The following is a 25,091-nucleotide window of genomic DNA, read 5'->3' as shown; positions in this document are numbered from 1 at the left end:
CAATCGTTCCTACAACATGTGATTTCAAGAGGCATACATGTGGTTGGTTGTTGTAAGTGTGTGTTAAGTTTTGTAAGCCTTTGTTTGTGGTCGGCCTTTACAATTTAAGTTGCTCACTTCTACACCATTGTGAGTTTCATTGTTCCTAATGAGATCTCACTATACCCCCCCACCACCTCTCTTACGATATGCTGCCTGTGGTATTGGCATGGAGATTTTCTGGAACAACCAACTGGAGATTGGGTAACAATAAAGGAATTGGGCACTTAATTTTTTTTTGATATAAACATCAGAATGGAATTAAGCACTTGTATAAAAAAACAAGAGAAAACTCAAGAACTGTCAATAAATTGGGACATTCATTGTAAGGGCACTTATTCAGGAAAAAATAAACAATGCTTGAGGGGATTGGAAGTAAAGCACTAAATTGAATCATTATAAATCAAATGGTACTTGAATCATACTATCTATGGTATTTTAAGACCAAGAATGTACCAAATTGTCTTTAGTAATTAATTTAAAGTACCGGAAGGTCATGTTTCCCATTAAATTACCTACTTGTACACCTTGACACTTACTTTGTAATTCTGCTTATAATCAGATGACTCCATGGTGGATACAATTCAAGTTGTCCAGATTGCCATCAAAGTCTTTTTTTCTTATGTCACCTGTAATGTTTAGAATCTCAGGCATGAAAACTTCACTGAAAGAATTAAACCAAATACAGAAAAGTTGTGTATAAATGAACACACAAAAAACTCTACAGACACAGGTTGCAAAGAAAACAGATTTCTGGGCTTTCCCTTTGGGTAAACTGTAACTATGTTGTGCTAGCCTGAAAAAAATTCTTCCTCCATCATTAATTAATTAATTAATCAGACACATTTTTCCTTTCTGTAACAATTTCTTTTAATTTTCAGTGTTCATTTCTTATTTGTTCTTATTTGTTAAAGCCAACTGCTCTTTAAGAGTACAAGTTAAGATCAGGTTGTAGAACCTCTAGCTGTCAATCAGTTGGTTTCAAGCAAATAAGCTGACTGGAGAGGATCTGAAAGTTACTTATGGTAGTCTAGACCAAGAGACTTTCAAGGTGAAATTGAGCAAAAAAAAAAAAATATTTGCAGCTTCTCTTCATAGTTTAGGTTAAGAAAAAGGCAGCTATGTTTGGAATATGCATCTTTATAATATGGCTTGTTCTTGTAGCCGATATAATGCACGCTCTGATTGGTAAATTGTAGGGCATTATTCTCCCGTAATGCCCACAGGTTGAGTACAGGTTTGCAAAAACAAAGCAACAAGCAATATAAACTATGTTTTAACCTCAAACATTCAGCCTTAACGGAAAAATCTCAAACCTCAACCTCGCTGTATTGACCTCACTATCGCTCAGTCAATATGGCATGGTCTCAGTCTGAGATTTCCCCGTAAAGACCTCACACTCAGGTAATAAGTAGTTAGTAATCTGTGCAGAAGCCAAACACATCAGACAGCACCTAAGCAACACTCACATCGGATTGCAATACTTGTTATGGTTGTGGTCATTACTATCGTGAAGAAAGCTTTCAGTCAGATCTCAACAGCTTAACAATGTATAGATTCACCAGCAGTCAATAATACCAAAATCACCGAAATTCGACGGCTTCCTAATATTGTTCCTCAAAACTGCGCTGGAACTAAAAGGTCTGGCCTACATAAATGAGCAGCTGATATTTCCTGTCACATTTTAAGTTATCCACACAAAAACAGCGCGAAATGACAAAAAAAAGTGAAAAAGAACAGAAAGTTGACGTTCGAACAAAAAACCCAACATTCCATAAAGCCAACATAAAACCAAGCTAACAAAACTTTTTAGATCACTAACAATTTTAGATAAGCTTAGCTTATAAAAACAGAAATACTTTTCTTGCAAATGCAAACCAAAATGAATCTGCCGGGGTAATTCTGGTGCAGAATACAAAAAAAGAAATCGTATCAGGTGACAATACAGGTTAGCGTTAAAGAAAAACAGAACCTTACCGTCAGCAAATGACACTGTTTTGGTTGAAGTCTTGGCTACCACAACGACAGCAGCTCTTCCGTTGCTCTGTGTTCCATTTTATTTACCTTGGCGTTTTGAGCACGAATAAATTGAAAATCAGTAAATATAACAATCTTCAAGAATAAATCAATGCTGGACCAAGGCAACAGGCACAAAGCCAATAACAAATCTATAATCTTCACAAATCTAAAATTTCTTCGGCATTCAATTACTGAAGCAGAGCCCGCGTTGTACTACATTGGACTACGCACACAGGAAACACGTGACACAGAGTGACACACCGCTTTCGGTCATTTCGAAGGAAACTAGGGCGAGTTTTATTCCTACGCTCCATTTCCTACCGTGGATGTGTGCGGACTTTGTAATTGTGCGGACCCATGTGGCGTGTTTCGTGCTTTTTCATGCGAAACGCTTTACATGCAATCAAGTTTTATCAGCCCTCCGTTAGCTTTTCTCATCTGCATTACAGAAATTACAGAAATTAAAAATGTTCGCGGACGATTCAACAATGTTAGTTGCTGGCAGAACTTTAGAATATGTGAATCAGCAGTTGGCAAACTGCGTGAAACCCATTTCAGCATGGATAGAAAACCATGGAAGGCTTTGAATGTTGCAAAAACGGAATCCATGGTTATCGCCTCTAAACCCAAATTGGCACGTTTGCAAGGTCAGAGAATGCAGATCACTCACAATGGAAAAGCAATAAAAAGTGTAGAGGCAGTCACAAACTTCTCGGTCTCGTACTTGACGAACAGTTAACTTGGAATTTACACATTGACGAAGTCTGTAGAAAAGTTCTGAAACGAATTAATCTCCTAAAAGCTATCAAAACCTATTTACCTCAATGCGCGAGGCAGTCGTTTTACAAGTCCCTAATCCAACCTATTTTTCACAACAACTGTCTAGTTTCTCCCGCGCTGATTGGCTCATTTTTATCATCAATAAGAGTACGGACGGATAAAATTTTAATTTATGCAAGCTTTCAAGTTCAACTTTCAGCTGTCAAACTGTCAACTTTTTAACCAATACGATTTTATGGACTTTTTTTGAGTAGCCAATCAAAAAGCGAGAAAAGCTAATGACAATGTTCGCGAAATTTTGAATAAAATTCACTTATCTTTGTTTACGGCAAGTTTACGGCTTCTTTTCCCCTCTTTTATCCCCGGCATTTGACCCTTTTGGGGTCTTGTTATTGTAAAAACAAATTGACGTCAGTTTTTTATGCGTCTGTCCTCTTATTGATGATAAATTTCGTCATAACATTGTCAAAGTTTACTGCGTTCCCCAGCCACTTTGACAATGTTATTATGACGCAATTTATCATCAATAAGAGGACAGAGGCATAAAAAAACTGACGTCAATTTGTTAAGTTGATCAAGCATGTGTTATCTGGGGCGCGACATCGCAGTACAACCTAGACCGGATCCTTCAAGGCAAGAGTCATTCTTAATATCAAGCGTCCCCAGCATGTCCCATCGTCTGAGCTGTTCTACAAATTAAACTGGATGACTTTAAATCAATGCAGAGATTACTTTACGTCCATATTGATGTACACAACTATTAGTAAATCTAGCCCTAATTATCTACATAATAGGTTTGAGTATGTTAAAGACAAACACCAAATCAACACAAGATCAGCCGCAAATGGAACCTGTTCATACCTAAGCTATCTTCTAAGACAGGACAAAGATATTTCCAGTATAGAGGAGTACATGCTTGGAACGGTTTATCTGTGGACGCTAGAGACTACAGCCTAAAAAGGTTTAAAAAATATGTAGCTGGAACTGTTTGTATATTTTTTGTATTTTTTATCCTTGTAATTTTAAATTTTCAAACGTCAGTTTTTAATTCCGCATAGTAAATTGTCGTAATGTAGATAGAGGACCATCCTAATTAACTTAGCGTTAGCTTGGTGATATCCTCTGTAAATATTGTTATTATTTTTATTCTTATTATTGCTATTGTTATTATTACAATATTAAATCTAGCATGGGCGCGCGGGCGTGTATATGAGGCAATTTTTGCAGCAAATTGCCTCTCATTGGACTGCATTGTAATGCAAATGAGATAAGCAACCGTGAAAAGCCCCGCAGGGGTGGATCCAGAGTAGTTTAAGTGAATTGCAGAAATCACTCAAATGTTTCCAAATTGGTATTTCTCAGGTTCTTTGTGTAGTTCAAGAAATCAATTATCCTTCTTGTTTTATTGTTTATTATAAAATAAAACAAAGAAAAAACGTCGTATCTCCTTATTCCGTCGATTACACAGCAAATCCAGCCCTTCCTGAGCGAATTTGACGAGTGTCCGTTCGCGCGCTTTCATCCGCTTCCGAGATCAACACGAAAAAATTCGTAGTCACGACTGGAAAAAATGTGTACGCAGTGGGTGGGACTGGGTAGTATATGGATCTTTTCACAAATCACTCAAAACTCTCTCCGATTGGCCAGAAACACTCACAGTCTTTCGAACTACTCAAACTTGGTTTTGATTGGCTATCCAGGCCGCAAACTACCGTGGAAACTACTGACAATCCTATATAAAGGGAAGCCTCTCCCGGAAAGTCCTTCGTTTGTTTGTGTTCAGATTAGTAAAGTGTTCATCGGTAACTTGCTACGGAGGAAGAGGGGATTTCAATTTACAAAACACGTTACTATGGTTCGAGGCGATCCAGTTTGCCGAAAGGAGGACTGCTCTGTGAACGATATCGGCTTGGTTTTCAAGGAAACGAAAACATATTCAGACCAGGACAAGCTCAGGTTAATAGAGAATGTCTGGAAACCAGGTGAGTTATTTGAGTTCCCAGTGTCAGTGGAATGTTCGAATAGGCCCTTTGCAGCTGGGGTCACGTGACCAAATTTTTCCGAGAAAAATTTCATATTATGGGCTATAACTTAAAGAATGCCAGAAATGGAAAGAGCGCATCAAAAATACCAAAATGGCCAAGTTTGAGGCCCCTGACATTAAAGAGTAAGTTTATACGGCAGCTTGAATTTTCGGAAAATTTAGGGGATTTGTAAAATCTTCTTATTCTTTTAAAAATTCAGACTGTCATAAAATCTCATTCCTTAGTGATGGGGGCCTCAAACTTCGCCATTTTGATATTTTCTGGCATTTGTTAAGTTATAACCCATAATTTATGAAAAGCAGGTCACGTGATGGCTTAGCTGCAAAGGGCCTATTGTAAGCGCCATTTTGTGTGGGGTTGACTAACAAGATTTCCCTAGCTAGCATACTCTAAGTATCTCGATGGTGCATTTTGTTTACCATGTGTTTTGTTTGGAGTCCAGTGTGGACGAAATACGAATAAACTAGACAAATTTTACAAGTCTCCACTAACACTTTGGACGTCCGCCATTTCACGTTTTATCAAACACGCGAGCGGGAAATGTGAGATGCATAATTTAGCAGTGATTGCAATGGAGAATTTTCTGAGAAATATGAGAAGAGAAGCGGTCCCAATTGATCAGCAGATTAACAACTTACTTCAACAACAAATCAACAGTAATCGCGAAATTCTGAAATCCCTTTTCAAAGCAATAATTTTCTGTGGTAAAAGCAACATAGCCCTCAGAGGTAGACGAGATGATGATTCACAAAATGCCAGTCTATCCGGTAATTTCCAGGCACTGTTAGAATTTCGAATTGACAGCGGCGACCAAACACTGTAACATCACCTGAAAACTGCACCCAGAAATGCCACATATATTTCTAAAACCATTCAAAATGAGATGATTACAACTGTGGGTGCTATCATACTGAATAATTTGTCACAGGAAATCAGGGATAGCAAATATTTTTCTATTATCTCTGGCGAAGCAGCTGACATATCAAATAAAGAAAATCTTTCAGTGGTGATCAGATTTCTCGATTCGACCAAAACAGTCAGAGAAGAATTTGTGGGATTCTACCTTTGTGAGGATGGAACAACAGGAGCAGCTATCAAAGATTTAATAACTGGTGCTGTAACTGATTTAGCACTGGAGAATTTTATTAAATTCAAAAATACATTTAGGCTGTAAGGTGTTTACACACAAAATGATTTTTTGTATAGAATTATGCCTTTCCGATCAGAAGGTGCTGTTAAATGTGTCTGTATGGCTTGAAGTGCTCTCAGAATGCAGGAAAATTGCATTCTGAGAGCACTAAAATTTCAAATTTTCTTGGGTTTAAGTTGGTGCAAATCACTCATGTGAAATCCTGGATCCACCCCTTTAAGGGCTATTGTGGCGAATTACTTGAATTCCGACTTTCCAGCCATTTATTTCTTAGAGAAACTACAGGAATTTCGCAAAGTTCTACGAAGTACTGAGTGACAAAGAAGCAGAAGAATTACACAAAAATTGGTTGCATTCAAGACCAACACTGTACAGCGCTAGCGCGTGCACAGGGAGCCCTTACATCCGTTTAAAATATGAATAAAAGATACTTAAGTGCCTATAACCCCCAAAAAGTTTTTCGCGGGATTGAATCTTTGCATTGTATGGAGCAAAATGCCGCAAAAAGTTTTGTTTTTGGTTAAAACCGCGTCGGAATTACTTTATCGCGCGTGTTTTGTGTTTTGAATTTCTAATACGCGGTCCGCAAGTGCGAGGACTGCAAGCCTCTTCCAGGCATTCAGTTAGTTGGGGCGCAGCGCGTAAAACGGCGAGCGAAAAAATAAGGGAGAAGCGCGGCGCTTTCTTTCGCCGTGCTTCTCCGGTATGTTTTCGCTCGGGCATTTTTCGCACTGCGCCCCAACTAACTGAAAGCTTTGAAGAGGCTGGCTCGGAGCCTGATCAAGTGGTCGATCAAATGATGGAGCGAGGCTCGAGAACCAGCCGCTGTTCGAGGAAGGAGCCCGCACTCGAACGCAGGCCGGACTGGAGTAAGCGGCAGAAATTGAGCCTAAGGTTCCCTCTCGTTAGGGACCTTGCGCAAAACACGACGGCAACGGCAACGAGAACGTCACCAAACAAAAGCTGCACGTGCCTTATAATTCTTGGTAAATTTCTTTGCCGCCCTTTGCAAATCAACAACGTGAAATGACCAATTTTCAGGTTTTTTTGAGAACGGGAACTATTTGGAATTGAACACATTCGTAGCATATTCAGCAGCGGCAAGTTTTAATACCGACAAACACACTGAATAGATCTAAATAAATGCGAAATTCCAAAGTAAACGATAAACACACTTTTTAATAGGCGTCGTCCTCGCCGTCGCACATGCGTAAGGTCCCTAATATAAAAAGGGCGGGAACGTCGGGGGTGCTCATCGTACCCAGTTAGGAGTTAAAAACGCGGTTTCCAACCTATTAGGGTGTTCAGCGGTGTTCAGCCTTAAAAGGTCCACAACGGGAGCTTTTTCGGCACCTTTTAGGGTATTGAACTGAAAAAATGTGACAGGAGATGTGTTGTTTTAGAATTGGTACCTTTTAGGGGTGGAAAAATTTTCAAACCACAAACCAAAAATATGTGAAATTAAATAACAAAATAACCAAAAAGATAATTAAAGAAAAAATAATAATTAAAAAAATAAATAAACTGGTGTTCCTGGCCCAGTATAAATGTCCCTTCATGTTTATGTTTACAGGCAATAAAGTGCAACAAGTTATCATTCAGCGTATTTTAAAAGATGGTTTGAGTGGGAGAAAATAAGCCTTTCCTTTTCTTAAAATCGCTCCTTGGACGATCTGAAGGTTTGCGATGCAAGTAAATTTATGGTGTAGAGCTGTTGTAAAACACGCAAATTACGTCTGGCAAGTCAATAAATCATTAGTACTTGAGTAGTTTGAATTAGTCTAGACAAGAAACTATATGCTGTGTAAAACCATGGGAAATCGTGTATACGCTTGTCTTTGACATAATGAATTGAATAAAGAAATCAGAAACTTATGTAGACTGTTTACAGTCCCATAATTTTCGGTCTACTTGAGGAGTTTGAACGCCACTATCTTGGTTTTCTATGAATGAAAGAAATATGGGAAGAGTACAGAAGCCCCTAACCTCCTCCCCTCTAACCCGGGGACAGGTACTCTCCCCAGTTTCTGATTTCATTTTCCGTGAAACGTGAATTTAGGAAATGATTTTTCGTGATCCGTGACCTGAAGGTTTTGTGTGACCCATAAAGAAACCGATATTCGTGATTTCACCAATCCATTCTACGTTATTTTGAGACGCGTTTCCTCCGGATGGTTAGAGTCATATATCGAGAGTGACTTAATGTAGTATAATTTAATGTAAATAGACAGGAATCGTTTTTATACTTTAGTAAGCTTAAGGCCAGCTAGAAGACTAGACACTCAAATAAAGTGATTATTATTATTATTATTATTATTATTATTATTATTATTATTATTATTATTATTACTAGTATGCGATTTGCAATATGGAGCCTTGAACAAGTTATTAAAAAGAATATCTCAATTGCTTATTCTCGTGATTCGGGAAAACGAAATTTTTATATCCGTGATCCTCTATTTTCTCCGTTCCTGAACCGTACCAGAGACTCCCGTGTACGACCCTCAAGGTAAGATTGTCCTATCCAAAGAGTGAGTGACACGAATCTAGTTGACTACAGTAAATCCTCGAATTAGCGCCCCCCTCGAATAAGCGCCCCCTCCCCTCCCCCATTTTGTGGACGAGTAATGAGACAACAAAGGATGTATAGTTTTCGTCGTGTACATTGTTTCAGTTTGTGAACACGTTAAGTTTGGGAAAAAATTACAAATACTAACGGTGCCGTGATTTAAACTTTACGATCAACTGTTTATGTCGAAAAACAGCTTATGTTGTTGTTTACGTGCAGATGATGTATTAAAAAAAATGATCATGTCAGGCCGCGAATTGGGAAAAATTAAATAAGCGCCACCCTCGATTTAGCGCCCCTCATCTTCTCCTAAATTTGAAATTAGTGCCCCTCGTCTCCTCCTAAATTTGAAATAAGCGCCCCGGGCGCTAATTCGAAGATTTACGGTCTACTGACTCAGAGAAAAGTTGAACGATATTATACATTCGTGCCACGCGAGCAAGTTGCCTTTTTCCTGAATTTTGTGCCCGACCTTGAAGTTCCGATAATTGTTGCAGGAACGTGTTTACAGAACTGTATTAGTGTTGCAAAGCTGCATTTATTTTATAAAGAAATCAATGACATAGTGACAATAACCTTAGAGAGCCGAAATGCACAAATGAAGAAATTTATCTATATTCATATATTCTATTTCACACAATCTATTTTTTCTTACGGGACGAAATAAAAAAAAAAAAAAAAAAAAACAGAAGAAAAAAAACTCGTTTGACTCGTGATTGACTGGAGGTTGACTCGTGACTCGAGGTTGAATCGTGACTCGAGCTAGCGGTTGGCTCGTGTAACGCTACAACTCGCAGGCTGTCGACTCTTAACCAATCCCCTCGAAGCTTCATCACTCTCGTTGACTTCGCCACCTCTTGGCCTCCAAAACAAAGCACTTCCGCCATCTACGTGGGCTGATTAATTTCAAGTTTTTAATATTTAATGTCCATGAATATTCTTCTTATTAGACTCTCAGGATTTTGTGTAATTTTAAGCCTAAAAATATAAATTTTTCGAACAGACGCACGGCAACATGAAAATAGAATGTTGTCATTATATAACAAAACCACTGTCCAACCCGATTCATTACCAGTCTTTCGAGGACGTGACCAAACCTGTTCCAATCAGGTTCACCACATCCCTACGCAGAATAAAATTACGCATATCCACAATTTCGCCTGACAGTTTTAAGCTAGAAGAAATATGCGTCCTCGGCCTTTAGAGTCCGTAAGTATCTTTGATATCTTTAATCTGTGATTGACATAGCACGATGTCTATGTGACTGATTCGACACTGTTTGGAAGCTTCGACTCCAACGACGGGCAGGAATTCGGTGCAAGTCGCTTCGCTTGAAGCAGCGCCTGAAGTCGCATTCCCCTAGAAAAGTCAAATTGAAGAATTATTTGTTACCAAGTGTTGTCGTTCTGTATAGTTAAACCCTTTCACGCCAGAAACGATTGAATGAATTCGTACAAGCGACTGTACACTTTTTACGATCTAGCTTAGCTATTGAAACAAAAATGAAATCCAAATGACTGAGTGGCAAGTTTGCCAGAATACTTTGTACAATGACAGTGTTGCGCTACAATAATCGGGTCATGTATTCATTGCACTGAACGCGTTGCTGTCTGGGCCGGACTGGTTCCTTACACACATTGTAATGCAGTTGACAATCTGTTGATTTTTTTGACATGGCGAAATAGCTTGCGCAGCAAGCGTTCCTTCGTACGAAAACGTTTTTCCGCTTTCTGGCCCCGAGAGCAAAGAAAAAAACAAGCAGGGGATGGTTGGGCGAGCGATGTAACGCTTTCCCGACCCCTCGATGATGATTTTCACGGTTGAGTTCATTTATTAATTGACAACTTTTTACCGAGCGCAAAAAATATGTTTTTCGGCGAACTACAGAACGGTAGTACTTTCAAATAACTTTAAAGAGAAATTACCCCAAGTCTTCAGAAAAAAGAAGTGCTTTCTTTTGGATTTAATAAGTTATAGTGTTGACATTAGTTTGACTGCAAGCTTTTAATCAAAATTATACCTGTTTAGAGGGCAAATATCAGTAAAATATCAGTAAAATGTTCAGTTCCATAAGAGCAGTGAAAAATTAACATTGTAGAGATTCTGTTGGCAGGATTCTAGGAGTATTTGTGACCAAGAATTAAGGCTCAAAACCAATTGGAAATACAGGATCTTAAAAAAAGTTGCACTAAGATAATACCATTGATGTCCAATAAGTTTCTTTTCGATTGCTATTTTATTTTTGGGCAATCATTTCATTTTGCTGTTGTAGGTTCTCTTGTTGGATCCATCACAGATCCATAGACCTGAAGAGGCTTACAATGAGTACAACGAATTCATCATATCCAGAACAAATAAAACAGAAGGAGATTTCAGAAATTATAATGTCAATCTTCAAACTGACAAAGTCCATTTGACATACACTCTGATGCATGAAAATCAAACCATGGAATTTGTCAAGCAAAAGGTAGGTGGATTGCTATTCTAGAGTAAACTTAATGTGTGATTGCATGAGTCATTGTGAGTGGGGGATACAGAGTTTTTGCCCAATGTGCACTATCCCAGAATACTATTTACAATTCACTACAATTTTATGAATAACTGTATTTTATATGTAAATGCTGATCGCCAGTTAAACCTTTATTTAACCTTTAAACTTTATTTAACCTGAAAGGTTAAATAAAGTCTTTTATTTTTATTTATTTATTATGCAAACAGGTATAAATCAGATTACTGAAAGTGAAAATGTACTCTTGATTCTGTTTACTTTATCTGGCGTTATGGTTAATGTTTGCATTGCACTTGTTTGACTTGTTTGGTTTGGCTGTAGGTTTCTTTGCACTGTACAGTGACATCAGGCAGCCCAAGGCAAAGCCCTTTAATTCTCTGCTGGATTTGCTTTGTTTTAAATGGAGATGACATGATGATAATTGAATAATTTGATAATAATCGCTAATGAAGAAACTATATGAATTACTCTTTGAAATATGTTTATTACTTTGTCTATCCCTAAATTAGAACAACAAATGAAGTAACTTTTCCAAAACAATTACTTGAAGAGCATCCCTACAACACTTAAATCCCGGTTTCTCCAGAATAAATATAAAGAAATTTTGCCCCACTGTTATTGGATGTTACTATTGGAATGACCTTCCTTTATCTATACGTAACTTAGCGACTAGGAAACGTTTTAAAAAAGCACTCTTCCAGTATTATTTTGCTCAGTATTAATTAATTCATACCCCTTCCGCTCCTATGTTAAGTTAACTTTTTTACCCTAATTATTATTGTCAATTAAACAAGGGCATCTAATTAGCTTGCCATATTTTTGCCCTTTTCCACTTCTCCTCTTACTTGTTTACTTTATATTTATCTTTGTAATTTTAGAATGCATATACAGGCAAAAAATAGATAAATCCGACGTTTCGGCGACATCTTGGTGCCATTGTCAAGGGAAACTAATTAAATATGTGATTTCAAGAGTAACTAAGAGTTCAGAGTTTCTAATTTGCATAAGTTAGACAAAGACTTTAGCGCAAACTGAGTCTGATTGTACATTTAAACACGGTCGTAATTGTTTAATGAGTAACATCTCATTAATGAGACAATCAAACTTGTTGTGGCATTTTTTCAACACGCTAAAACAATTGCGAAGGTCATCCGGAATCCTGCCTGCATGTCTATTATCATAGTGATTGCGTACTGACGAGGTCTTGCTTCTATGTCCATCAACGCGTACGAACAGATGGCCACGGGTGTAACCGACATAACCAGCATCGCACTGGTCACACTTGAAGTTACACACAACGCATTGTTGATCAATGAACTGAGGCTTAGGTTCGCTTGTCGGGAACTCCTGGGCAATCTTGCGGCTCGTAAACACCGGTTGAACACTGGTCTGCAGCTTCACACTGAGATCTTTCAACTGTGTCTTCACGATATTAGCAGACTCCTGGTCTTTAAAGGGTATGACAACCCGAGTAGTGTTTTCTGTCGTAGATCTGGACCGTAATGAGGGCTGGTCAGCAACCTTTAAATTTAGGAAGGTTTTGACAGTGGAGTCAACAAGGTGCTTGAGATATTTCAGTTTAGAGAAAACAGACTTCAGTCGTTCGCACTCCTCAGTGAAGTAGGACCATGACGAAGACAGGCGATGTGCGCGATCGAGCATAGTTGTCAATAGTCCGCGCTTGTACCTATTATCAACATGACTGTGGTAATGGAGAAGCAGACCACTGTTTGTTGGCTTCACAAACACTTAAGTTTCAATACAAGGCGCTCTGTTTAGGAGTTGAGTACCGAGAAAGGGAAGCATTCCATCATTTTCGACCTCCATAGTAAAGTTGATGGCGGGGTGAGCGTGGTTGAGGGTGTTAAGAAAGTCCCTAGCTGTAGACAAATCAGGCATCACAGTGAATGTGTCGTCAACATATCGACGGTAGTAGGGTGGCAGCTTGCCCTCAACATCTAATTTCTCTTCAATAGACGACATGAATACGTTGGCTAGCAAGGGCCCAAGGGGGGACCCCATCGCTACTCCGTTGATCTGTTCATACAGGGATCCATTAAATTGGAAAAGCTGCCCCTTGGTGGCCACACCCAAAAGATCAATAAGGTCTTGCTTTGAAATGTTGTTGACTCCACTGTCAAAACCTTCTTAAATTTAAAGGTCGCTGACTAGCTCTCATTACAGTCCAGATCTACGACAGAAAACACTACTCGGGTTGTCATACCCTTTAAAGACCAGGAGTCTGCTAATATCGTGAAGACACAGTTGAAAGATCTCAGTGTGAAGCTGCAGACCGGTGTTCAACTGGTGTTTACGAGCCGCAAGATTGCCCAGGAGTTCCCGACAAGCGAACCTAAGCCTCAGCTCATTGATCAACAATGCGTTGTGTATAACTTCAAGTGTGACCAGTGCGATGCTGGTTATGTCGGTTACACCCGTGGCCATCTGTTCGTACACGTTGATGGACATAGAAGCAAGACCTCGTCAGTACGCAATCACTATGATAATAGACACGCAGGCAGGATTCCGGATGACCTTCGCAATTGTTTTAGCGCGTTGAAAAAATGCCACAACAAGTTTGATTGTCTCATTAATGAGATGTTACTCATTAAACAATTACGACCGTGTTTAAATGTACAATCAGACTCAGTTTGCGCTAAAGTCTTTGTCTAACTTATGCAAATTAGAAACTCTGAACTCTTAGTTACTCTTGAAATTGCATATTTAATTAGTTTCCCTTGACAATGGCGCCAAGATGTCGCCGAAACGTCGGATTTATCTATCGTTAGTTTTTGCCTGTATATGTTTATCTAAATCATTGTTGATTAGAATTTTAGAATGGAATAAATAAATAAAATACAAAAAAAATGAAAAAGCAATTACTGGTAAGAACAAAATCTGTGGTTTGTTAGATTCATGTGAAAGGTGAGATATTGTGTTTCAAACATTGTCAGGTTGGTATATACTGGCTCTTGGGTATCAACATACATACATATAGTGATTCATACTCAGGCACAGCTGGCCCAAGCTGAAACTGTGAGATGATCATCCTATGTAACAGCAGTCATGTCAAAAATTCAAGAATTGTATTAGAATATTTACAATTTTAAGTCTCAGGAAGGAGAAATGTCGCAAAGTGTTTGAATGTTAAAAGGCCTAACTATTGCAATTTTTGCCTTGACTCAGGTATTGTGCAAGATAATTATCTCACAGCTTAAGCTTGGGCTACCTGTCACTTAGAGGAAGTTTCTTTACCATTATTGTGTGTTAATTAATTAAGTGGCCAATATAGTATTAGTCTTATCAGAGTTTATGCATGTCATTCATTCATAATGACTTTCAATATTCTTATTTTCTAGACAGAGAAATGGAGCCGTCTAGACAGTCATAAAATGACAATCATGGAAGCAGTGCATCTCTTGGATGCTTTGGTAGATGAAAGTGACCCAGACACAGACCTACCAAATTCAGTACATGCCTTTCAAACAGCAGAACGTATCCGTTCTGTCCATCCAGACAAAGACTGGTTCCACTTGACAGGTCTTCTTCATGACCTAGGAAAAGTCATGGCTTTGTGGGGAGAACCTCAATACTGTGTTGTGGGAGACTCTTTTCCTCTTGGCTGCAAGTTTTCAGAACATATAGTCTTCCATGAGACATTTAAAAACAATCCAGACACAAAAGTTCCAGAATACAGGTATGTCAGCCATTTGTTTTTTTGGATATGCAGTGGCCTTATTGTCAGTGAGCTCGACTCCAGATTGAGCAGTCTGGGCTCGAGCTCTGGCCAGGGACATTGTGTTGTGTTTATGGGCAAGACACTTTTACTCTCAAAGTGCCTCTCTCCACCCAGGTGTACAACTGGGTACCAGCGAATTTAATGCTGGGGTTAATCCAGCATCCCATCCAGGTGGAGTATAAATATTGCTAGTCACTTCATGCTACAAAAACCAGGAGAAGCTCCAGCCTGATCAGCCCCTTGGCTCATTTGCAGACTTTACCTTTTTTACCCAGACATTTGATTAAATGATGCACATGTACGAGGGGTTTCAATAAGGGCCAGGCATTGTTCAAACTGACTGGCTGTGAGGGTGATTTTCCTGCCGGGTTTGACTATCTAGAGGAAACATTACTTTATAAAGAAGTTCAGTTCAAAGTTTTACCTGCCTGTGAAAACCCGTCACCAAATCCTGCTGAACCCATCATTAATGAAAACCCTGGATGTTCTTGTTACTCATTCCCCTCCCTTTTGAGCACAGTTGGTGCACTTCTATTTACATTGTATCAGCCTCAACTTTGGGATCTAACAGGTGAATTCTCATTTCAGTCATATTTGTTATTTCTTATACATTTTGCAGCTCAAAATATGGCATCTATGAACCAAACTGTGGTCTTGACAAAGTCACAATGTCTTGGGGACATGATGGTATGACAGTTCTTTATTTTTGATCTGTTTACTTGGGTGTTTATTGTCCCCTTATTCTACTTCCCTTGTTAGTGCATATGCAAAAGGAAGCTATAATAAGCAGTGCTTTATTGCAGTACTGTTTGTTATGGTGTCTAATGTGTGAATGTCTAACTAACTGCGTATAACTGCGATGATCAATCATATCTTCATAAAGGCTCTTGTCTTTCATGTTATCTTGTTTGTGCTAAAATATTTTGCAAAATGAATTTAGAGATTTGTTTCAATTTCAAATTTGAGAAGGAACATCTAAGTTAGGTTCAATGAATTTACCTTCCTTTTGTATGAAGATAATGCTGTTAAATCCTACATTTTATTACAGAGCTGTAAATTAGTATGATTTTCACAGTTATACAGTATTACACATCTGAAACTGTTTACCTCATAGAGTACATGTACCGTGTTCTTACTGGAAATAACTGCAAGCTACCTTCAGAGGTAAAACAACCAACAACATTTTAAGGTTACTGCAGATAACTCCTTCAGATGCCTTCTAGGAAATCTGCTGTACCCATATTATGTTTAATGAACATAATTATGATAAACTTTACATCACCGTAAAGTCAATGAAATGTTAAATGTGAATCACCATTTGAAAACGCTTGGCTTTGGAAAGAGTGCACATTAAGTATGGTTACTCCAAACCTTCAGAGGGCTACTTTAGGCAAATTTTCTTTTTTTCAACTAAATTAAAGTTCGTTATTTAAGGTAACATTTTCCAAAAAGAGTGCACATTTAGTATGGTTACTCCAAACCTTCGGAGGGCTACTTAGCCAAATTTTCTTTTTTTTCAACTAAATTAAAGTTCATTATTTAGGGTAACATTTTCCAAAAAAAAATAAAACAAAACATTAAAACGTGCGCAAGTTATTGGGAAAAAGAGATTTTTAAATATAAGATAATCAAGGTGTCATAATCCCCAAAAGCCATGGACTCCTCAGTGACCTTTTTGCAGCAAACAGCTTATTATCAGGAGATCCTATATCAAATACTTTCAATTTTAGATTTCATGTCCGTCAAGAGTGACTCCTTGTAATCACGCTTCAGCAATTGATCCTCATTTTCATTTTGTTTTGTTGCATATTGCTTTCCTTCTGTTTTGCCCACTATTGTTGACCACTGGCCTAAAACGTGTGCGCCTGAAGGGTGATTGTAACACTATTGCTTTCCCACGAAGCTCGAGTTTGCATACTGTGAAAGCTAGGGTTCTGTTATTTCATCAGCTGGCGACTGTTTGAGTTGACGTATTCCTCTGGGAAGGCGTGAAATGTTTGTAAATCTTTAGAAAGTGAAAACTCGCAATCATTTTTAGAGAGAATCCCTCCTCTTAAATGAATTAATAGGGTATGTAGAACCAACAGTTTTCTGTGAAATTTGGCCAGAACATTCACTGATAAATAAATAACAAATGTGTGTCAGCGAATTCTTTTATTTTAAATACTTTTCTCATGGAGGCCTCTAATGCAACATGTTACACAAATTTTTTGATAGTAGAACTTGACAGAACTATGAAAAGGTAACCAAAAGAAATAAAAGAAAATGCTGGCACATTTTGAGAGAGTGATGCTTTGTGACTAACACTGCACAGTTATTTTGCATCAACGATCACATTTGATACCTGATTAATCCACCAAAACTTCAATTGGTTGTTTTGGAGTTAATGGGTTCTGCCACCATAGGAAAGCAGTTGGCAAAAGAAAATATAATTTTATCGAATTCAACATTTTATAACCTTTCTATTCATATATAGTTTGTGGGGGTTTCCTTGAAAACAGTACACGTACAAATTTTTTTTCTGGAGGACACCTGTGAAGGTTTGGAGTAACCTTAAGCATGAAGATGACAAGCTTTGCTCGCAATTATTTTGTACAAAGAAGCTATTGCTGGTTTTCACTGGTCATGTGGTAATAAATAAAGTCAAGACTAATGAGGACTAATATAAATGCTACAAAATATCCTAACTAGAGCTCCATGTAGTCTATGTTTTATTTTTGATTTCCCCCCTCCTCAACCAACACACTTTAATGAAAGATCATCAATGTTGTGTTACTTACTAGGTGTTTAATTAATATAATTCTTTCAATCTAAATAATACTATTTACTATACTGCCAATAAGCAAATTAATGCAATGATGTGGTACTGAACAAGAGTGGCATTAAGTGATGTCGGACTTATGTTTCTGAAAAATGATCGAGGTTGTTGTCATCAATAAATATAAATTAAAGAATGAAAATATGAAATTTGATGTTTTTTCTGCAAATTGCATTGTTAATCATCATCATCATCATCAATCTTTATTTTAAACACAATATCTTATCATATAAATGGTCTTCTTAGGAGTCGTGTAAAAAATCACATGAAGAATGCATTAACTATATTAACAGGAATACATTAATTACATTTTAACTAATGGGGAAACAGGGATCGGTGGCGCAGTGGCATGGTGAGAGTGCTCGGCTTCCTCTCTAAATGTTGTCATTTGTTTATTTATTTAACAAACTACTTAACTGAGAAAGGTAACATGAAATAAAAACCTAATACATATTAAAGACCAAGTCACTAGTGGAGGGAAGGTGCCTACGAAGCCGGGGGGCTGCAACCGCAGTCACATCCAAGGCACTAGAACACCCGACTGGCCTGCCCAACCTGCAACCAAGTGACAAGCCCCCCGTACCAGGCCCCCTTCAGGCACCTGTCACACTTGAGCCAGATAGCTCAGTGGAAAAAAAAAACTGCTGAGAAAAGGGGGGATAGGAGGGAATGCCGAGAACCGCTAAACTACTATAATAGGCCCTTTGCACGATCCGGTCATATGATACAAAATCACACATGATGGTGTGTAAGTTGCACAGTGGGACTTCCAAAACAATGCAACTCGTACCAGTCCACCTGGACCTGCCTTTGTTTTGGAAGTCCCACTGCGCAACTTGCGCACCAGCAAGTGTGATTTTGTACCATGTGACCGGATCGTGCAAAGGGCCTATTCAACTGAAAACGCCATGCTAACAGAGCAACAAACACACTGCAAGCACATGGGACAATGCAGGTACTAACCAAGAATACCGCTGGACAATGTCAGCCCCAGGGCTCCCACAACCATATGACTGCTGCAAATGCTACAGAAAACAGACGGCCAAGATGCTAACAAACGCCTAGAAAAATGCTATTGACCAGACTAGCTCCTAGTCGTTAACTATGTTAAATTCCATTTAACTATATATAAAACTTTTTTTAACCATTGACTCCCAGAGCTTTTTGCCAAAAATGCATGTTTTGGACATTTTAGAGATTTTCAGACTGGATATGGGCCAAATTAGCTCCAATCTACTCAAAAAGGCATTTGCAACCTGGCAGCATGCCTTTCTTTCCACTAGCATTGCGTTTCACAACATTTTTGCTTGGGCATGCGCAGAAATCAAAATTATGTCTTAAGGCTTTTTGATTTTTTTAATTTGTCTTTTTTTTTGCCTTTCCGTTTTCTCCTTTTCTTTTCTTTTTGCAGCAGTGATTGACCTTCTATTGGGCTTGCTTCTAGTTCAAAAAATTCTGAGAAAGCGTCATCAAGACAGGCAATTTTTACCATGGAGTAGCCATGTGTAGTCGCAGGAAATTTTGCTCTGAGTTTTTCAGTCAACTTTTTGAGCATTTCTGTGCATATTCAGGTTCCACTGAGCCGATCACTCTGATCTGAGGGTCATTGGAAAGATCTTTTCCTCCTGCAGAAGTTGAGCATAGATGATGCCAATTTTGGTCAAAGGTGATGACGTCAGAAGTGAAACAAAGGCAGCACAGGCAGGGTTTTCAATAAGTTTTGAAATAGCCATCTCAGCTAACTAAACTAGGCGGCAAACTGATGAACTTTTTAAATAATTTGAGTGAAAATACAGACAAAGTAGGCTGTGGTAAAAGGGAACTTCTGACAAAGTAGGCGGCGATTTTTGCCGGTTGCCTGCTTCTAATGAAACCCCCGCACTGCACTGTTTCATGGGAGTCAATGGGTTAATTTACAGTGTATCAAAAATAACCTTTGCCATTCAATATTAGGTTTCAAAATCATTTAAACTAGGTAGGTGTCTGATTTCTGAGGGAATCTTGTTCCACAGAACAGAGCCTCTATAAATAAATAGACCACAAAATAATTTTCAAAGAGCAGAATAGCACTTGTCCTAACTGCAGTATTTTAAATGCTCTAAAAGAAGAATTTATGTCAGCATAATGTGCGTGAACCCCTTAGTCAGGCTGTGTTAGGTTTTGGAGGGTGTTTTTTTTTCTTAATTTCTCCTGAATCTCCAAATGTGTAGCCTGCGAATACAGACAGATTTCGGGCTCTTGTTTCATACCGCCTAGAAACAAAAGTTGGAAATCTGTCTGAGTTCATAGGCTAAAAATGTGTTGTTCCAGAAAATATCCATAACCACCCCAAAGAGGGTTATTGTAAATTTCAAGGGAGAGGACAGTTTAAAAATCCACAAAATAATAATGCATTTTTGAAGGAACGTAATTCTCTATGAGGGGGGTATGGATATATTCTTGAACAATTCAACACAATGTAACAAAAACTAAGAATTTTTCTGGAAGGTTTTGCAACTATGACTTAAAAGGTTACATCTTTGTTTATATCTGTACTCCGACCCTTAATAAATTCAATACTAAATCTTTGGTTTTAAGTGATTCAGTTTTGTTAAACTATTCATTTACGTTTCAGGCACTCTACACAATCAGATACCACTCATTTTTCCCCTGGCATTGTAGTGGAGACTACAATTACCTTTGTGATGACAAAGATATGAAAATGCTGGAATGGGTTAAAGAATTCAAGTGAGAGACTTACTTCATAAAAATAAAAACTGAGTGCTGCAGCACCTTCAACTACACTCTAAAATGTGCAGCCCACATTTCTAACACCTACTTGAAATATAGAATGAAGTCAGCACTTATATGTATTTCACAACGAACCTTTGCAATAAAAGAGTATTAACCGACCAATTGTGCCACCATTGTGTGATGACTAGATGCTGCCAATGATTAAATTATATGATAGTGTGTAGTCAGCAGTGACAGTTGTTTCTGTGTTTGACAGGTGGGAGCAGCTGTTTTGTCAATGAATTATAATTATTATTAGACTTATTACTTCCTCTATTATTATTATTATTATTATTATTATTATTATTATTATCATTATTATTTACCTTCTAGTGGCAGTGAAGATGTCTTTTTACTTATTTGCAGCAAATTTGACCTCTACTCCAAGTCTGATAGTGTGCCAGATGTTGAGGCTGTGTCACCATACTATGAAGAACTGATAGCCAAGTACTGTCCTGGAGAACTGTCTTGGTAAAAAGACTGCATAATAAAGAACTGATGCACAGGCTACAAATGATATAACATATATATTCAGTTGTATCATGCATATTTAATTATTTTGGATTTTCTAGTAACCTGAGTACAGGGTCAGAAGACCTTATCTGATCTTTTATTAGAATGATACAAATGAATAGCAGAAGTCAGCTGTCATAGAATTGTACAATAAAACAACTCTATAAATAGCTATACAAAGGGTAAAATGAAACTGACTGCACTGAACTAAAATATGGCTGCATGTATTGTAAGTATAAAAATGGGGCGATGAATTTGTTAACGAAATTTGATTTCACTCTTCACCTCAAACATGCAATACCCGGTATTCGAATGAATTCAAGCTCAAAGAGCATTGGGTCAGTGTCTGACTGGCTGGACCCAACAGGCATTTGTGAATAATTAAGAATTTTTTGTTAGTGTATGCATGTTTAAAAAAAGACCAGTCAGTAACATGACACTTTCCATTCACCATCTAAATTTTTGGTTGTAAAGGTGTTTAAAAAGGAAGTGTCAAAAAGAATGATAAGAAATATATTGTTGGTGATTTAAAACTAAAAATTACATCAAACTTGAAAAGTAAGACTTGATGATTTGGCAAAAAGCACTATAAAACAGGAGGTAAAACCAAGTGCTATCTGATAATCGCTCACTTTCATATTTTTTTGCAAAATTATCTATATAGTCCATATATATGGGGTATTTATAAGTTGCTACTTTTTTGTTTAATCTCAAACTTTTTAAGCTCATAATGTAACCTTAGATTACCTGGAAATTTGATCCCTTAAAGGGACACTGCCACGATATATATGCTTAAAACTGTTATAAATTCATGAAATGGTCCCTAAATTTATGTAACAAGAACTTAATTGGCTCTAACTTAATGATTAAAAACAATTTCTTGAAGGAAGTCTACACTGCAACATTTTTTCAAAATTTCAAAGGTTTTTTGAGCCAAACTTGAACCTTTGAAAAACTGACATCCCGATGCTCAATGATCAATATATGTTTTTGAGATTTCCAAAATCATGCTAAAAATGTTGACAGTGTCCCTTTAGTTATGAACTATTTATGTGTGGGTATGTTTTTCACTCTGAATTTGCACTGGGTATTTTGTTTACAAGGAACTACTGACAATTTTTACAGCATCAACACTGGCAAATTTCACTAGCCCTTAAGTCTCAAGTGTTCATGTAAATGGCAGCGAATTCTGTTTAACTGCTGTCATATATTAGAGTGGTGGTCTGAAATGGGGTATCAACTTTTGGCTCAGGATTGAAATAATTACTTGTATTCTTAAGCAATAGAATTGCTGCAGAGTTACTTGGATTGATAATAAGCCGGTAGAGATCAGTGTTTCAATAAAGAATTTCCTAGCAAAGCAATATGCTGGGTAAGCAAATACATTGTAATGACTGTAATAGTCAATTTGGGTGTTTCTGCGTGCCTCGTGTACTTACAGTCTACTTTCCCCCAGTGGTCTTCAGAAGATACCGTTTTCAATATAGTCTCCACAGTTGGCAAAGAGCCCACCTGTTTTGGTCATGATCGTGCACTGGCCTTTTGGGTCCTGGGGCCCGTTTCTCGAAGGTCCCGCAAAGTTTTCGCACCAGGAAAGCCGTAGCAAAATCTCAAGCCTTATGATTTAGAGCTGTTTTATTTACATATTCTTAATATAAACATAGATTCCATTCCATACAAGACATTTCAGGCGTATACACCACTCTGTCTTTAACTACTGATTAACTAAAAATGGCTTTTCGGGTCCAAAAAGTTTCCGGCGCTTTCGAGAAACAGGTCCCAGGGCAGGACCAGAGTTTCTCTGGTTTGACTCTGGCTCCACTTCTGATTTTCCATTTTTTCCACTAAAGAGACTATTCTGGCACAGGTGAAATTTTCGGTAGTATTCGAACCTTGCCCCCAGGGTCTTATCCCCACAATTTTCAAAGGTGAAGGAGGTTGGTTAAGTACTCTCCCATCCACCAGTAGTACTCGGGGTTATACGTAACAGTCGAAATATAAGGATTTGTATGGGAAACAGTCATTTTCTTTAGTCTAAAATACAAGGGAGTATGAATAAAGATAATTGAAACCTATCCTTGCTCGAAGTCTGTGTTTCCTTGTTCCTGTGAGGTTTCTAGGCCAATTTCCTAAATTGCCATTAAATTATTTGCCTTGGACACCTCATGAGATCAAAAAACCTGCTCCTGAAGTAAGGTAGGTGTATCTCTTCATTCTCCTTCGAAGATGGATATTTTAGGCTTAAGAATATGTGTTTTTCAGGCCAGCTGAGCTTGCAAAAGAGGCGAGAGATGAAGTTCTCACACACTGAGTGGCAGAGGGAAGAACCTGGGCTCAAATCAGGATATCAGATACCACATTTGGTCGTGATCCAGTTTACATTTCTTGCCACCCACCCTAGCCCTTTTGTGCCAGTCTGTATACTCAAGCAGTTTAAGGCCTGGGTCAGAAATGTACAGTAGAATTATGGTTGGGCAGCTATATCTCTTGTTGTATTTGTTTTACCAAGCTGAACTTTCCCCTGATTATAAAACTCCATGTCTTGCCTTTCCTTAACATATTATTTTGACCACGTGACATGTGATCATTTTGTTAAAATTAGGTAAATCGGTGAATTAGTGGTGAATTTTCATTCTATTGATCAATAAATGAGTGTTTGCGATGCAAATTTAAATTATCTACCTTGCTAGGTTAGGAATGATCTCCCTTGATTTCGTTTATAGAAGATATAAATGATTAAAAGTCGAATTTTGTTGAAAAAAAGGACATTTCACCATATAAAATTTTTCTGTGAAAAGAGGGACGGTCATTCCAAACATGAGAGGATGAAAATAATTGACCTGCATCTAAAACGCAGGATGCAGGATTGCAGGATGTTATTACTAAAACCTGCCACCAATTCCACAAATAATGGCTATTTTCTGCTAAACATCATGTGACATGTCACGTGACCTGTCAAAAGTACCTATTCTACTTTGAATTTTTCAGGACGTTAAAACCCAACTGTGTGCTAAATCTGGTTCCATTGCTGTTTATACCTTCAGAAATATAACTAATAAATTATTTTCACCAGTGTCAATGTATTTTGACCCAGGCCTTAAACCACTTGAATATAGTCATACTATCAGGAAATACACTAGGACTTTTGTTGGTATGAACATTTTTTGTTTTTTGAATTAACATTGTATCTGAGTTGTGACATTGCAAATATAGTGCTGTTGCAGTCTTATGTGGTAGACAAATGGCATTCAGTGTATAAGAATCATTTTTTCCAATACAAATTGTAGCACTTTTACTGTTGGGTATTAAACCATGGATGTACAGGGATGCTCATTTCCTAGCTTGGGCTACCTGTGAAAATCAACTTTATAACTATATTTATACTCGGGTCAACTGGTGGGGCTGATTTTGGGGGGGGGTGGGGAGTTACTCCACTATTTGGCCTATATGGGAACATGCCACTGGACAAAATAAAAATAAAATAAATGCCACTGGGCAGGGTATGGTTTTTTTGGTCATGTTGTCCTGAACAAGGTATACAGTTTTACTTGTCTCTGTCCTAAACAGAGTCAGAACTTGTCCTAAATTAATTGTCCTAAATAGGATGTGGTTACATGAGCTGTACAAGTTAAGCCTGCAAGCAGGCTCACCTTTGAGACCCACACACGAGCGATGAAGAGCGAGTCAGCTAGCGAAGCTTAATTGATGGCCTTTTGTATAGTTCAAGTATAGAGATGCAATAACTGGATTTAAAAGATGCATCAAACATGATTTCTCTGATTGGAATGGCTTATAAAACAGTTTAAATTCCTGCAAAAGAAGAAAGTGTATTTTGTCACTTGTCCTGAAGAGGGTCTTAAATAGAGGGTGTTGTCCTACACAGGTAGGGTTTTTAGAGTATTTTTTCCTTAAACAGGGTCAGGATTTCAACCCAGACAAGAGTTAAGTACGCTCCTCCCCCCAGGCCAGGGGCTAATTAGGCCTCTAGCAATAATAGACTATGCTGATTTGCTGAGAAATCTGTCAGACATCTGTCGTACACCGCCTGACATATGACTGAGAATTGAACGTGGGACTAATAAGTGCCCACCCCCACACCCTGCTGTAGAAAAAATGGAGAATTGGTTATTGTTTCTTT

At 38.0% G+C, this 25,091-nt stretch overlaps 2 protein-coding genes across 2 annotated transcripts in view; one reads left to right on the top strand and one right to left on the bottom strand.

The window, feature by feature from the left end:
* LOC145462210 (calcium/calmodulin-dependent protein kinase kinase 2-like) overlaps window positions 1-668 on the bottom strand; it is a 17,726-nt gene extending 17,058 nt beyond the window's left edge. Inside the window, exon 1 of the mRNA XM_081445717.1 lies at window positions 579-668. The gene's annotated coding sequence lies outside the window, so the exon portion shown is untranslated. The remainder of the gene's footprint in view (window positions 1-578) is intronic.
* Window positions 669-9,709: 9,041 nt separating this feature from the next.
* LOC145462671 (inositol oxygenase-like) lies at window positions 9,710-23,028 on the top strand. Its single transcript, XM_081446245.1, has 7 exons — window positions 9,710-9,811; window positions 10,875-11,069; window positions 14,471-14,808; window positions 15,470-15,537; window positions 15,965-16,014; window positions 20,283-20,395; window positions 20,807-23,028. The coding sequence occupies exons 1-7, from the start codon at window positions 9,788-9,790 to the stop codon at window positions 20,913-20,915; spliced, it is 897 nt and encodes a 298-aa protein (XP_081302371.1). The 5' UTR covers window positions 9,710-9,787; the 3' UTR covers window positions 20,916-23,028.
* The last annotated feature ends 2,063 nt before the right edge of the window (window positions 23,029-25,091 follow it).

The sequence above is a fragment of the Orbicella franksi genome, chromosome 12 (genome assembly GCF_964199315.1).
Source record: "Orbicella franksi chromosome 12, jaOrbFran1.1, whole genome shotgun sequence".
NCBI lineage: Eukaryota > Metazoa > Cnidaria > Anthozoa > Scleractinia > Merulinidae > Orbicella > Orbicella franksi.
The sequence above is the reverse complement of the archived record's forward strand: the minus strand, read 5'-3'. Positions and strand labels throughout refer to the sequence as shown.